Raw genomic sequence first — 16,898 nt, 5'->3', positions numbered from 1 at the left:
TACAGAATTAAGTTGCTGCATGTAAAATATCTCTGTGTCAAGCTGAAAATTGTGCAGCCAAAATGCATGGTTTATGGCCCAAGGGAATTAGCACTAAAGCAAATGTCCAGGTTCAGCAGTGGCTAAATAGAGTGAAAACTGACAATGAGAATCAGAAGCTGCAATGCCTTGCTCTAATGGTTCAATTGTTACAAGACGGCACTGTAACGTGTATATAAGGATTTCCAATAAAGATTGTTGTATCTGTACTTGTTAAACTGTTGGAAATGAATGATAACTTGGATATTATGAATTTTATCTGCCAAGCATAAAAGAAATAATGTCAATGAAAACATGATTTTCTATAAACCCATCAGTTAATAGAGCTTCTCCAGCAGAATCCTGCATCGTAATCTGTTTTTCAAAAACACAATCAGATTTTTTCATATTTAATTTTGAAATATCCCATGGGGCTAGCCATATTCTTCATTTCCCAGAGTGCCACAGCCATGTGACCTGTGCTCTGATAAACTTCAGTCACACTTTACTGCTGCACTGCAAGTTGGAGTGATATCCCCCCCCCCAGCAGCCGATCAGCAGAACAATGGGAGCAAAATAGCAGCTCCCAGTAGGTATAAGAATAGCACTCAATAGTAAGAAATCCAAGTCCGGCTTGGGACTCCTCCAGTTACATGGGAGTAGGAGAAACAATAGGTTAGCTGAAAGCAGTTCTAATGTGTAGCGCTGGCTCCTTCTGAAAGCTCAGACTCAGGCACAATGCACTGAGATGGCGCCTACACACCAATATTACAGCTAAAAAATACATTTGTTGGTTCAAGAATGAAATTTAAAATGGTAGAGTGAATTATTTGCAATGTAAACAATATAATTAAGAAATAAAAATTATACCATAAAAACCAAGACAGTATCCCTTTAATAACCAGTGCAAAATATTAACCACTAATCAACCATTTATAGTGGTGGGGCACAACACACCTTTGTAATATTTGCTGCATAATCCACCAAAGAGCACCAGTGGAATATCAGAAATTCAGGGAAAAAGAAACCCAGTTTCATGGAGTACTGTATAAATGTATCATCTACAGGGAGAATAATAGGACATGCCTGGCACAGATTGGGGCATGAAATTTAGTCAATAGGGCAATGGCAAACTAGAAAGCATCAGGGGGGCAAATGTTATAAGCTTTATCCTGATCAGGATATTGCAATAGCCTAAAGTACTAAACAATGTTTCGGCCCAGACTCATGATAAACTCCTATATTTTATAAGCACAGTTTGCACAGAAACTCTTCATATGATTTTTCTAAATTTACCATCATGCTATTAGCCCCCAGGACCCCCCAACTGCATCATCAAGAACAGGAATATCCAAAATGTGCCACTGTATCACATCAAATAAAAAGCAGACACTGGAAGCAGATAATTATGATCTTGGCCAGTGTGGGACTAGGGCCCAACAGGGCTGCCACCTCAGGGGCCCCCTACCCAAGTCCTGAACTCTTTCAGTTGTTAAATCCACAGTCAGCCTTTTACCCCCCCACCATTAGCGCCTCATACCTTTTACTTCTCCTTGTGGCTGCGATTGGGGGTGGGGTAGATGCCCAAGGTTCTTGGTGCGGAGCCAGGAGCGGGCTTGGGTCAGCGGGGAGAAAGCATTCAAGAGATCCTCGTGTCTGCACAACTGCCAGCTGTACTTGTAGTATGCTTACTGACTCAACATCGACCCGAGAGTACCAGGAATGGAAAATCACAGTAAGCATGACGCCATTTTCTCTTTTATTGATCATAAAATGAATTTTATAGTTGCAAAATGAACTTTGACTGTAAAGTAAATTGTGTGCTCCGAATAGTTTTTGTGAAAACAAGCTGAACCTGAATATTTTGTTTTCCCACTGCAGGAAGTAAAATATTTTAAAAAGAAAAGTGAACAAGTAAGTCTTCCCGGGCATCGTGAGTGAGCTGCTCAAGGCAATGGAGAAACACAAACTGCTCGGGTAAGCGGAACGTATTCTCTTCTTGTACGGTAGGGTTGGTATAATGGTGGCAGGGGTTATACAAGGTGGCAGTTAGGCTACAGACAGAAGCACAGTGATGCAAACACAGACAGAGGCAGACAGTTACCATTGTATGTGTGTTTGTAGTAGGCTTTTATTGTAGCACAGGTATGGGATCCCTTATCCAGAAATCCATTATCCAGAAAGTTGCGAATTACGGAAAGGCCATCTCCCACAGACTCCATTATAAGCAAATAATTTTAATTTTATAAAATGATTCCCTTTTTCTCTGTAATAATAAAACAGTACCTGTACTTGATCCCAACTAAGATATAATTACCCATTATTGGGGCAGAACAGCCCTATTGGGTTTATTTAATGGTTAAATGATTCCCTTTTCTCTGTAATAATAAAACAGTAGCTGTACTTGATCCCAACTAAGATATAATTACCCCTTATTGGGGCAGAACAGCCCTATTGGGTTTATTTAATGGTTAAATGATTCCCTTTTCTCTGTAATAATAAAACAGGAGCTGTACTTGATCCCAACTAAGATAGAATTACCCCTTATTGGGGCAGAACAGCCCTATTGGGTTTATTTAATGGTTAAATGATTCCCTTTTCTCTGCAATAATAAAACAGTACCTGTACTTGATCCCAACTAAGATATAATTACCCTTATTGGGGGCAGAACAGCCCTATTGGGTTTATTTAATGGTTAAATGATTTCCTTTTCTCTGTAATAATAAAACAGTACCTGTACTTGATCCCAACTAAGATATATTTACCCCTTATTGGGGGCAGAACAGCCCTATTGGGTTTATTTCATGGTTAAATGATTCCCTTTTCTCTGCAATAATAAAACAGTACCTGTACTTGATCCCAACTAAGATATAATTACCCTTATTGGGGGCAGAACAGCCCTATTGGGTTTATTTAATGGTTAAATGATTTCCTTTTCTCTGTAATAATAAAACAGTACCTGTACTTGATCCCAACTAAGATATAATTACCCCTTATTGGGGGCAGAACAGCCCTATTGGGTTTATTTAATGGTTAAATGATTCCCTTTTCTCTGTAATAATAAAACAGTACCTGTACTTGATCCCAACTAAGATATAATTACCCCTTATTGGGGGCAGAACAGCCCTATTGGGTTTAAATGATGTTTAAATGATTTTTTTAATAGACTTAAGGCACAGAGGTCCAAATTATGGAAAGATCCCTCATCTGAAAAGCCCCGGGTCCTGAGCATTCTGGATAACAGGTCCTATACCTGTATCAGCATTGTTTTTTTGAATAAATATTTCAAAATCATTATACAGGTATAGGATCTATTATCGGGGTTTTTTTTTTACGTTATTTGCAAACCATACCAAGTCTACTGAAAAAGCATTTAAACATTAAATTAACCTGATTTGATTGTCTTGTATTGAATTATGCCACTTAGTTACCATTAAGCACAAGCTTAATGGGAACATTATCCTTAAAATAAACTTTGTGTGATCTTGATAACATTATTCTAGGACAATTTGCAATGAGCCGTCCTTAATTGTTTTTCGGGGTTTTTGAACGTTTTTAAACCTTTTTGTTCTGCAAATTGCAGGTTTAGTTTAAAACTGCTATCTAGTTTCTAAGATTTAAGTAACCTAGCAACCAGGTCTGAGCAGGTTAGAACAGAAGATAAACAGGGGAGGGCCAAAAGAGAAAGGAAAGCAATTAAAAACAGGAATATCAATAAAACTCAACCTTATATTTTTAAGAAATAAATGTTTAATGTTTCCCTTTGATACTAAAGCAATAGGTAGCTCCAGATGAAAAAAAAAATCTTTTTAATCAACATGAACAGGTATGGGATTTGTTATCTGGAAACCTGTTATCCAGAAAATTCCGGATCACATAGACTCCATTATAAGCAAATAATTCAAATTTTATTCAAAAAATATTTCCTTTTTCTCTGTAATAATAAAAGTGTCTTCTAACTGATCCCAACTAAGATATAATTAATCCTTATTAAAGGCAAAACAATCCTATTGGGTTTAATTATTATTTAAATTATTTTTAAGTAGACTTAAGGTATGGAGATCCAAATGACCCCTTATCTGGCAAAGCTCAGGTCCCAAGCATTCTGAATAACAGGTCCTGTGCCTGTACATGTATATTTGATCTATAAACAGACTTAGATCTCAATCCAAGACCCATTTGTAGAAAGGTTGTTGAGCCTGGTAAATGCATGTAGGTTGCTTTGTTCAACCCAAATGCTACATGGGTAGATCTGGACCAGAGGTGGGACCCAGGATTCTCTTTCAGCAGGTCGCCTATATATATATATATATATATATATATATATATATATATATATATATATATATATATATATATATATATATATATATATTATACTCCAGTCCATCATTGGTTGAATAAGGGGAGGCCACTATTATTTTTGTTTGGGTAGGCTATCAATGGGCAACTTCCAACAGGAAGGGATTATAATCAAATAAATACAGTATACATCCCTAAATGATATTTGCCTTTGGGATATAAACAAAAGAAACAAATGGAAGAGCATTTATTTAATGTAACTTATTCCTGTGTTTTCCTTTTTTTAATTTGCATTCATTATACATTTAATTGATCAGAAACATGGAAGAAACATGTTATGGATCTGTGCACCAAAAAACACCCCAGCCAATGAGTGAGAGTCCCCATTCTGGTGAGTGATCACTATAATCTGCAGTTTGTACAGATCTACACTGTACATGACTGTGATGAGCAAATCTGTCCCATTTCGCTTCGCCGGAAAATTAGCTAATTGAAAGTAAAATTCGCAAACCGAATTCGTGAAACACATTTGTTGCCTGCATTTTTTTTGTCGTGCTTGTCTTTTTTTCCCGCGACTGCGCCCATTCTGACACCGTGCCCAATTTGATGAGACTGTGGCTCTTTTTGACAAGCAACAATTTTTTTCGCAACAAATTTTTGCAGAAGTTTTAATTTGCCAGTGGCGAAATGTGGAAATTCACTGCGAATCTATGGTAATCACTACCCACAATGGGGGTGATGATAGGACAGTGACACGTGTTTTGCCCCAAAAGTTATTACTTTCCAAAGGAATAGTGGCCAACATGCCTGAAGTCTTTCTGGAGCATGGTGGTTCATAACTTTTAGTATCTTATAGAATGACCTATTCAAAGCAACTTTTCAATTGGTCTTCATTATTTATTTATTAGAGTTTTTTTTAATGATTTGCCTTCTTCTTCCAGCAGTTTTTAAATGGGGTTCACTGACCCCGGGAGCCAAAAAACTATTGCTCTGTGAGGCTTCAGTTTTATTGTTATTGTTACTTTTTGTAACTTTCTTTTCTATTCAGACCCTCTCCTATTCATGTACCATTCTCTCATTCAAACCACTCCCTGGTAGCTAAGGTAACTTGCACCCTAGCAACCAAATAACTGCTGAAACGCAAAACTGCAGATCTGCTGAACTAAAAATTTGAAAAAACTACAAATAATAACAAATTAAGACCAATTGCATATTATCTCAGAATATCACTCTCTAACTATACCAAAAGTTAACGTAAAGGTGAACAACCCCTTTTAAAACCTGGTACGGCCTGTGGAACTGCGAGGAGAAGTCTCCTTTGCCAAAATTTCAGTCCTGGCCTTTCCCATTCAAGACCCTTTCCCTACAATTCGCTGCAATGTTAGACTTACTAGTCATAAAACTTTGCTCTACTGATGAGCAGCCATAGAGCCGCTGACAGATGGTCGGAGGAGACATTTGGGACACATTCACATTGCGGGAGGGGTGGGACACCTACAACCTGCTATGGATGTGTTTGGTTATTTTTTAAAAAGAATATTTTATAGCTAAAAAAAACACATTTCATGTCTGGTTTATTTATATATTTGCATGTTGACTGCATTTGCTTTTATTCCCTCTCCTTTCCAAACTCCAACTCTATCCTTTGCAGGTTCCCCTTCCCAGCCAATGGATACAGCTTTTTTGGTTCCATTAAGCCCATATTCAAATAATCCCGGAAGCAGCCAGGCTGCTCCCCCATATCAGTCTGTTGGAAGAGATAGTCCTACAGTTCTACTTCTTGGCGCTGGTGCGCAGGACATGATGGTCCCTACAGTTTCTCCATCTGACATGTTTGATCCCATACCTGGCTATGAAGGATTGACAAATGATAACAGTAAGTAAACCAAACCATGCTCTCCTAAATATTTTGGAGATTCTAGAATTAACCCTATAATGATGCCTAGGACAGGGGTCCTGTTTGTATAGAGGACTAGGTGTGGGACCAGATACAATTTCACTGTAAGGACACTTTCTCCCAAGTTTAGTGGAACTCAACAAATTCCTAAAAAGGGTCCTGCTTCTTTCTAATCACACCACTAAAATTGTTCATTCTTCTCTGATGCCTGATGAACAAAGAAACTACATAACAAACAGTCCTGAGAGTAAAGAGAGCACATTCATATTGCAATCAAAGTACAATGAGCAATGATGATAGAGTTAACCCTATAATAAGCTTAGAACCATATACTGACTGTTGTGTAATTCACTGTAAAGATCATTTATCTTAAAGCTTTGTGGAGCTGTCTAGTTATGCCAGTGAACTCTTTTAATCCTAAAGGATAAGTAAACCATTAAAATAAGTGATTAAGTTAATAAGGGATAAAGTACTGTCAATGGGAATGAATTCTGACACAACAGCACCACCTTCAGGTCAGTTTCGAACCATAATGTTGTCATGGAAGTTGTCAGGACAAAGAAAAATGCCTGTTCTTCTCTTTAGGAAAAACACAAGTAACCTCAGGTAATGTTTTTTTCTCATGTTTCATAACCAACATCCGATCAGCCCTGTTTCTTTCTCCTGACAACTTCCTTGACAACATCATGGTCGGAAACTGACCAGCAGGTGGTGCTGTTGAGTCAGAATTCATTCCTTTTGACAGTACTTTATCCCTTAATAACGTCAAAAAAAGAAAAAAAAAATGCAAAAAGTATGTATTTATATATTGTATAAGTGCTTGAAATAGCACTCTCATCAATTTTACATTCACTTATTTTAAAGGTTTATTTATCCTTGAATAGTGGAACTGAGAAGCTAAATAACAAGAAACCACAGCTCATTCTTCCACTTTGTTTCCATGTTTTTTTTGTTAGTTAACTATATGGTTTTTCTGTAAAGAAATTCTGATTTATTTGTTTATTTTCAGGTGAGCGATTTGTACCGCCTCCCCTTTCAGCCATGATCCCAGGTCCTGTTCAGCCGGCTCCTGTAGACCCTGAATGGATGTAAGATTCTCTAAGTTTGTCCTTGCAGTCAGTAGGTACTGACAGAATCCAATGGAAAAATGTATTAGTTGTAAACATAGTAAAAGTTGCTGGCAATACCCTGGAATATGATAGGAGAGCTTCAATATGTGACCTGTACCAGCCCTTGGCAGTGTCTGCCTCATTGTTAGGGCTGCCACCTTTTCTGTGTCTGCTGCGTATTTTCTAATTCTCTCGGCGGCTGAAAAACGCCCGATATCATCATCCATAGAAATAACTTGAAAAGACTCGAAGCAAACCACACAATGCGTAAATACGCTAGAAAACGCCTTAGCACGGATTTTTCAAGCGTTGGCCAAAATACTCCAGTATTTGCACAGCAAGCTATTCCTATGTATACACAAAGGCAGCTGCCAGACCTAGCTGAAATACGCAGCGTTTTTTACTATTTCGCACTATTAGCACCATGGGAAACGGGATTTGCTACGTCACCAGTACTAGGCTGAAAAACGCCATAGCCTCGGGCTGTGTGGCTTGTACGGCGTTTTTAGGCTGAGAAAAGACGCAGTGGAAAAACGCCACGTGTGGCATCAGCCTTATTGGCTATTGATGTGAAGTTGGGGGGGGGGCAGGACTGAAATAGGTGGAGTTATGACATAAAGAGGTGGGGCTATGATGCAGAGGGGGGCAGAGCTAATAAACTGTCTGGGAAACCGGAGGGAGCTGTGGGTGGAAGATGTAATGGGCAGCATGGAGGGGGAGTGGGGTGGTATGGTGGCAGATAGGGGTGGAATTGGGACGGGCTAGAGGCAGAATATTAGGAATGACAAATTTATGAGTGAGTACATTGCTGATAAATTTGTAATACCGTCCCGGCCCTGGATAGTATTTTTCTGGCTAGGCTGATGAAATACCGACCATGAGGCAACCCTACTCATTGCCCATGCAGGCACTTTAATTCACAATGAATGCATCGAACCCAAGCTACACATACACTATTCAGAACAATTCATTTTGCCACCTCAAGCCTTTTGTTTGGTTTTGGAAAGACCTGTTTAAAGGCAATATCCATTTGTGTTTTTCTTCTGCAGAATCCCATGTATTACAAAAGATGCTGCCAAAGAGGCCTTTGTAGAGTATGCCATAAAGGATTGTTGTTACGGCACCTTACCAGCACAAGAGATGCGATTCAGAGAGTTTGATCCCCTTAATGTCTATTTTGTGAGTTCCCCTCTTATTTTAAACCTGACTCGACTGTAATAACAAACAGATGCGCAAGTAGGACATGATCTATAGAGGAAATGTTCTACTTGAACCAAACTGCTATAGTCAGTGCTATAGGTGCATCTCTTGAACTGGCTAAATGAAGCGCAAAGCATTGTACTAGTTTCTCTATGAATGTTTGGGCAGGTGGTGTGCAGGATGGAATGGGCCTCTGACTTGGCCCTTGTATCTTGACCTTGTATCTTTGCATCATAAATAAATGAATGTAAAATTGTGCTATTCTGAGAACATTTGCAATTTACATATATTTTTTTGCATCTGATTTCTGGATATTAGCAGTTTTAGCATCACTAATACTTTATAATGAATTTGAAACAACATGGCCCCCTGCTGGTCATTTCAGCTCAATGTCTACAGTTTGGGGGTGAAGTTCAACTTACCTTGTATGTTTTTCACCTTTTCACTTGATCTTCATTGTTCATTTTGAATTATTTGCCTTCCTGTACTGCTTCTTTCTTACACTAAGGGGCATATTTACTTATCCATGAACGCTCCGAGCGTTCGCTCGATCAGTCCAATCGTATTTTCTGCAACATTTTTTTTGTACCTTGCGCTACTTTTTCGACACTTGCACAACTTTTTTGGTGCTTGCATGACTTTTTCGTATTTTTAGCGCGAAAAAATCGGATCGGTTTTGCCGCTGTTTACTATCATTCGGTACGAAAATTTAGTGACTTTCGGATCGCCAATACAATATTATCGTGACTAATATGATTTTTTCGGAAGCATTTTTTTTACCATTCGGGATTTGAACTCGTGTTTTGATAAATCTGCCCTTTAGACAGGGGTCACTGAAAAAACTATTGCTCTGTGACTCTGCAATTTTATTTGTTTTGCTACTTTTTGTTACTTCTTTCTATTCAGGCCCCCTATTTATATTTAAGTCAGTCATTCAAACTGCAACTTGATTGCTAGGGTAAATTTGACCCTAGCATCCAAGCTAGAGAGCCTTTTGGTAAACAAAAGGTTAAATAATGTAAAAAAAAACCACAAGTACAAAAGAAGAGCAGTTGCAGAATGTCTTACTAAAAGTTAATGTAAAGCTCCCATTTTGTGTTCCAGACACTGATTATAATCTGATATTTCTGTTGCCTGATTGCTTTTTAGTATCGCTTGGAAACCTTTACAGAGTCGCGGACAATTGAGCGGCGGACAAAGCCTTTTGATGGTGAGTAGCAGACAAACGTAGATGAGTTTGTGGTTTCAGACCTAGTCATCAAATTGTCATACAGGTATGGGATCCCTTATCCGGAAAGCCCAATAAGCTCCAAATAACGGAAAGGCCATCTCCCATAGACTCCATTATAAGCAAATAATTCTAATTTTTAAAAATGATTTACTTTTTCTCTGTAATAATAAAACAGTACCTGTACTTGATCCCAACTAAGATATAATTACCCCTTATTGGGGGCAGAACAGCCCTATTGGGTTTATTTAATGGTTAAATGATTCCCTTTTCTCTGTAATAATAAAACAGTACCTTGTACTTGATCCCAACTAAGATATAATTACCCCTTATTGGGGCAGAACAGCCCTATTGGGTTTATTTAATGGTTAAATGATTCCCTTTTTCTCTGTAATAATAAAACAGTACCTGTACTTGATCCCAACTAAGATATAATTACCCCTTATTGGGGGCAGAACAGCCCTATTGGGTTTATTTAATGGTTAAATGATTCCCTTTTCTCTGTAATAATAAAACAGTACCTGTACTTGATCCCAACTAAGATATAATTACCCCTTATTGGGGGCAGAACAGCCCTATTGGGTTTATTTAATGGTTAAATGATTCCCTTTTCTCTGTAATAATAAAACAGTACCTGTACTTGATCCCAACTAAGATAATAAATCCTTATTGGGGGCAAAACAAACCTATTGTGTTTATTCAATATTTAAATGATTTTTAGCAGACTTGAGTTATGGAGATCCAAATTACACAAAGACCCCTTATCCGGAAACCCCCAGGTCTTGAGCATTCTGGATAACAGATTCCATACCTGTACTACAGATGGAGCAAACTTTGTTTTGCTCTCTGAAATGGCTCACATCAGCACGACATGTCCATTCATTTTACTGGAAAAGGACAAGTTTTACTTGTTTTATTAATCGTTCAGGTCACACAGTTGATTCAAGAGTGTATGGAACCCCTCCACAGCCTTGGGATATCCCTGTGCCATATCCAGCTCTCTTTAAGAATGAGGAGAAAAAAATTCCTATTCCTGGCACCTCCTCTTTAAAGGTAACCGAGCAGTAGGGCTTCTGGTATATTGTCTTTTACTTAAGGTTGTTATGCTGACTGACAAGTGTTCTGGGCTCTCATTATAGCTTTTAATTAGTGATAAGCGAATTTGTCTGAAAATTTGGCAAACAGCAAACATTTTCCAAAAAGCAACTACTGCATGATACAGCTGTGACTTATTTGATGCTACTGTGACTTTTTCCTCAGTCTGCAAATTTTTGTTGTGCAAAAATTTTTGCGGCAGTTCCACAAAAAAATTCACGAATGGCAAAATGTGGAATTTCGCAGTGAATCCATACCTGCTGAAAAATTTTGCTCATCACTACTTTTATACAAATATATAAACAATTACAGAAAGAAAGGAAGAGATAGGAGAAGTTGGAAGAAACTAAGGTGTACTTTGACAGAATAGGGTTTATATACAATCAGACATTCTGTATATTTAACCAAGTGCCCCATATAGCATTACATCTATCAGGGCAGCCTAGATAGGTAAGTTTCTGACATGGAAGTGAATCATCTACTAATTTTCACCAGACTTGTAGCAGGGAAGGGGGGGCAAGAGATTTCCATTGCATTAGGATTGCCCTGTTAATCCCGGTAAGCATAGTTCAGGGGAGCGAATATTTGTATGTATGGTATATTAAATACAATAAATAAGTATAAATACACAGGGAGTAAGTGCCATGTGGTATGAGACACGGTAGGAAGGAGGTCCCTGCCCCGTAGAGCTTACAATCTAAGTGATTTGGACTACTTCTAACTTTAATATATAAATACATTTTCTTTTTTATTTACAGACCTGCCCACAATGCATCGGAGTTGGTAAAATCTTTTGCACCAAATGTACCGGAACTGGTTGGGTGAGTGGGTGCAGATGGGCGAGGGATCAAGCCAGGTTTTCTATCCAGCCCAAGTGCAGAGTTAGGGTTGCCAGGTAGGGCCAGGGCTGGTATTACATTACAATGTACTTGCTGATAAATTTGTAATACCCTATAAATCCCTTTCTTCCCTGACCTTCTCTGCTGCCCAATTAGCCATTATAAGCACAAACCTACCTCTGCTTTGCCCATTTCCCCATCCTGTGACATCATTACTCCACCCCCGTGTGATGTCACCACCCACCCCTGACCTGAAGGCTGGTATTATGCCGGAAAAAAGGTGGCAACCTTATGCAAATGTCACCATTCCCCGAGCATACAGTATGTGCTCCATGTATAAACACTAAGGATATCCTTTAATGCCGGTATCATAAACATAAAGGAGAGTATTTATTAACTTTGGAGACAAACCTCACCGGTAATGTTGCCCATAGCAACCAGTCACCAATTAGATTTGCACAGTTACCAGCCAGAACCAGCTGAACCTGACAAAGCAGCAAGAATCCCAATAAATCTACTTATCTGAGTAGAGGTATCGGACCCCTTATCCGGAAACCTGTTATCCAGAAAGCTCGTCTCCCATAGACTCAATTTTAATCAAATAATTCAGAATTTTAAAACTGATTTCCTTTTTCGCAGGTTACTACAGCTGTAGTAATAAAACAGTACCTTGTAATTGATCCCAACTAAGATATAAATAATCCTTATTGGATGCAAAACAATCCTATTGGGGTTCATTAATGTTTTATTGACTTTTTAGTAGACTTAAGGTATGGAGATCCAAATTACGGAAAGACCCCTTATCCGGAATACCCTTGTTCCTGAGCATTCTGGATAACGGGTCCTATACCTGTATATGAAACAGTCTAGCACAAAATTGCCCCTAGTAAGGAAGCCAGAGAATTCTCTCCCTTTCTAAATAACCTTTGTCCTATAAACAATACAGGTAAAATGTGGTTCATGTCTTGGGACAGGACGTCGCCAAGGTGGTGACCAATGTTACAGCTGTAGCATCTATGGAACTAAAAGGTGGGTACTGAATATGGCACCCAGGGCTCCCCCAATAAATCCTGACTGATCACCAGATACAGTAGATTTGACTAATATGCACCTTGTTTAAAATTAGGAAAGCTTTTCCTTGCTGCAATTCGTTGGCTCTTAATCATGGCTGTGGTTGAGATGGATGAACACCACTAAATTAAACATTTTGCATGACACGTGTGTGACTGATTTACCCCAAACTCCCCACTGACCCTCCCATCTCCATCTTCAGACTCACTATGCCCATTTCCCTGCTGAGCACTGGTAGAGGCCAAAAGTCATTTTGCAGTGTTGGGGTCCCTTCTCCATCTACCTGACTGAGGAATGTACCCAAATGCACCAATTTGTTTCACTCTAAAGTGCATAGTTACTAAAGGGTGAATCTTCTCTTCATCTGACTCTACCACAGTTTGCCTTAAGTTTTGCTGGCGTAAATTCTCTGCAAAAAGTTTATAGCAAATTTCCCCCCACAATAGTAGTGGGGAAAATGCACGAGAGAACCAACACCTTGGCGAAAAGAAGTGAATGTTTGTCAGTAATTTGCCTAAGCTTTTTGTCCTCACCATTTAGTAAACTGGCAATGTTGTGGCAAATTTACATTTTGCTGACAATACTTTTGAACTTTCACCATTTAGTAAATACACCCCAGAGTCTGAAAACATGACTACCCTATATTCTGACACTTAGTAGATCTGATTGGCTATTTGTACCGAAACCAAGTATATTTCCATTCTTCCGCCAACAGCTGTGGATCTTGCAGCAAAGGAAAGCTGAATTGCGATGGATGCTCTGGCACGGGGAAAATTGTGAACTTCATTCAGCTGGCCGTCACATGGTACATTCTCTGCTCTACTAGATGGTTTATACTTAGGTTTAGATCATCATGTTGGGCCTCTTATTCCACTAGTATTGGTTAGTGTGGAAGACGTTAGTGGTTAAAAAACACAAAAAGATCCTCTACACTCCTCCATCATTTAAGAAATGTACATATATGTAATGTTGCAGTTTGACTGTACAGCAGGGAGACATTATGCCGGGTTAGCAGGGTTTTTGGAGAAGAGTAAAACAATATATACTGATGTAAATGATTACAATACAGTATGAAAAGGCATAAGGGCTCTGGTACACGGGGAGATTAGTCGCCCGCGGCAAAACTCCCTGCTCGCGGGCGACTAATCTCCCCGAGTTGCCTTCCCTCTGCCATCCCACCGGCGAACATGTAAGTCGCCGGCGGGATGGCAGACGCGGCGGGGCGATTTCGGGAAATCGCCGAAAAAGCCTCGCGAGTCTTTTTCGGCGATTTGCGCGAAATCGCGCTGCCGCGTCTGCCATCCCACCGGCGACTTACATGTTCGCCGGTGGGATGGCAGAGGGAAGGCAACTCGGGGAGATTAGTCGCCCGCGAGCAGGGAGTTTTGCCGCGGGCGACTAATCTCCCCGTGTACCAGAGCCCTAAGGGCCTAAAGGTGGCCACACACGTAGGGATTTTTGATTGTTCCAATCCGCCACTAACGTTCAGGGCTGAAATGGCAGATAAGGAGGTAGAAATCCTATTGTTTCTACCTCCTTATCTGCCATTTCAGCCCTGAACGTTAGAACGTTAGATAAGGAGTTAGAAACAATAGGATTTCTACCTCCTTCTGCCAATTCAGCCCTGAAGGGAGATTTTGCAGACTCCTGCGATATCAGTCTACTCACCGACTTGCCATACACGCACCGAATATCGTACGAAACGAGGTTCCGTACGATATTATCGGTGCGTGTATGGCCAGCTTAAGAAACACTGTGCAAGTTGATAAGACTTTGAGGATGAGGGTCCCATTGGTTTAGTATAATATGAAGGATAGTATGTGATGTGCAATGATCTCCCCTTTTCTTATTATGTGCTTATAGGAGAAATAACATATTTGAGTTTGTTGCTGATCACAACTCAGATTTTCCATCCAATCGCATTCGGAAGGTGACAGGAGTGACACTCTACACTGATGAACAAGACTTGGTAAGAAGAATGTAAACAGTCAAAACTTACTTGAGTTATTCCAAAAATGTGGAGAAAAAATTCACTGAGAAAATCTCTGAAGAGATTAGGGGCTTTGTCTGTGGTTGGGCTACAAATGCAACATTCCTCAATTCCCTACATTTCAGCCAGACAATGGAGACCCCTCCCATATCCAAAATATTGAAAATGATGTGTAACTTCAGAGCACTGGCTCTGCCTATACCATCAGCACCATATATCTATGATCTTTCATTCTTAGGGCATAATTCCTTGCCTATAGTGATGGGCAAAATGTTTCGCCAGGCATGGATTTTGTGGCGAATTTCCGCATTTCGCCATTGGCGGATTGTTTCGCGAAACGGATGAAAAAATTAGCCGCGGAAAAATTTGCTGCACATCCAAACATTGTCACCAGCGTCAAAAAAGAATAGTCGCAGGCGTCAAAAGAATAGCCGTGCGACAAAAGAATAGCCGCGGGCGACAAAAGAATAGCCGTGCAACAAAAGAATAGCCGCACGACAAAATAATAGCCGCAGGCGACAAAAGAATAGCCATGCGACAAAAGAATAGCCCCGGGCGACAATTTTTTTTGGCGCACAACATTTTCACCGTTTTGCGAATTTTTCGGAACAGATTCGCTCATCACTACTTGCCTAACTTGATCAGTGGGAAGTTCTAAGCTTCTAAATGCATCTGTATATTGATCTCCCCCAAATTATTTTGAAAAGTAAAAATCCAGTTACTTTAAAAGTCCAAATGGAAATTCCAGTTGGCCACATGCTTTCATCAAACTACTGCATGAGCGAGGTTCTAGAATCCAGATAACAAGACCCATGAATATCATGTAAACTATACAACACTTAACAGATCTGATTATATTTGAACAATTGCTGAAGAGCCTACGGTTGGCTATTTGTACCGAAACCAAGTATATATATATATATATACTGTATATATACTGTAAATTCTATATTTATTTTTAAATGTTCTTGTTATATTTAATCTTAGGTATCTCCGTTAGTCACTTTTCCCAAACAATCCATTAATCAAGCTTCTCAGGATGGACAAAAGGAACATCATGCCAAATATTCTTCTTCAAGCAGAATACTAAGACAAGTATGTTTTTAAGTAAAAATATTTGTGATTATTACAGTAAAAAATATGAATTGCAGAAAAAAATAAGAATGCTTGCAAAGCCGCCTTTTACAACGAGCAGATGAATTAAGGCACTGATGGGAGGGGCACCTACAGTTTTTATATATTGTATGTAGTCGGCTTGTGTATTAGCTGGTAGGCAGGCTGCTCTCCTCTATAGATTATTTGAGGTAAGTCTGTACTAATCTGTACTGGTCATCAGGGTGGGCCTCAGGCAAGTCAGCACTGTGACTGACAGAACCTAAAATGGATACTAGCAGTATGGCAAATGTATATAAATGTAGGAAGGTATGTGTCTGTACGTGATGTTCACACAATAGACTTATTTTTCTAGACCTTAGTAGCTGATGCCAATTTAGAATGCTGACCATTCTTTTTGCCCCCACAGAGACAAACCATTGAGTTGCTGCCACTTACTAAAGTGCATTACACCTGGGAGGGGAGTCCGTACTCCTACTTTGTCTACGGCAGAGAGAACAAGGTTTACACAAAAAACTATCCAGAGAAGTGCTGGTTCTGTAACCTGCTCTAGAATTCCTGCTAAACACCACTTACATCTATATGTTAGCGTACTTATAACTCAGCATTGTGTATTGTAGAAAATACATGTGTGTAGGGGTTAAAAATTACCAAATAATTTTCATTTCTTGTATTCCAATAAGATTGTTATTTTGGACCTCATTTAGTAAATAAAAGTACTAAAAATCAGTGCAATTTCCAATGTTTTTTCCCACCATGCTGTGTTTCTCTGCACTTACAGCACAAAACTTAGAGCGCAAATTGAGCCATGACATCACAAAGCACCGTTTTTAAGGATATAATTCATGGATATATATATAGATAGATGGTTTTGGTTTGTCCCTGAGGAAGAGCACAGTTGGTGCTCGAAACGTTGGACTTTTTTTGTTCTAATAAATTTGTGATTTTTTCTGCATGTGTGCGGCTTACTGTCTGTGTAGATATATATATAGATATATAGATATATAGATAGATAGATTATATATATATATATATA

The 16,898-nt window shown here is 39.2% G+C and overlaps 1 protein-coding gene across 2 annotated transcripts; it reads left to right on the top strand.

Annotated features, from left to right (window-relative positions):
* Positions 1-1,899: 1,899 nt before the first annotated feature.
* On the top strand, positions 1,900-16,817 carry LOC493204 (protein SSUH2 homolog). Of its 2 annotated transcripts, XR_004222433.1 has the most exons (14): positions 1,900-1,995; positions 4,638-4,711; positions 5,972-6,196; positions 7,227-7,305; positions 8,376-8,505; positions 9,676-9,736; positions 10,683-10,807; positions 11,608-11,670; positions 12,635-12,717; positions 13,475-13,564; positions 14,623-14,728; positions 15,737-15,844; positions 16,272-16,579; positions 16,633-16,815. XR_004222433.1 is itself a non-coding variant. In XM_002936250.5 (13 exons), the coding sequence occupies exons 1-13, from the start codon at positions 1,973-1,975 to the stop codon at positions 16,413-16,415; spliced, it is 1,311 nt and encodes a 436-aa protein (XP_002936296.3). In that variant the 5' UTR covers positions 1,900-1,972; the 3' UTR covers positions 16,416-16,817. The 2 variants fall into 2 exon arrangements, 1 of the variants encoding a protein (XP_002936296.3); XM_002936250.5 differs by having other exon boundaries at positions 16,272-16,817.
* The last annotated feature ends 81 nt before the right edge of the window (positions 16,818-16,898 follow it).

The sequence above is a fragment of the Xenopus tropicalis genome, chromosome 4 (genome assembly GCF_000004195.4).
Source record: "Xenopus tropicalis strain Nigerian chromosome 4, UCB_Xtro_10.0, whole genome shotgun sequence".
NCBI classification, from domain to species: domain Eukaryota; kingdom Metazoa; phylum Chordata; class Amphibia; order Anura; family Pipidae; genus Xenopus; species Xenopus tropicalis.
The sequence above is the reverse complement of the archived record's forward strand: the minus strand, read 5'-3'. Positions and strand labels throughout refer to the sequence as shown.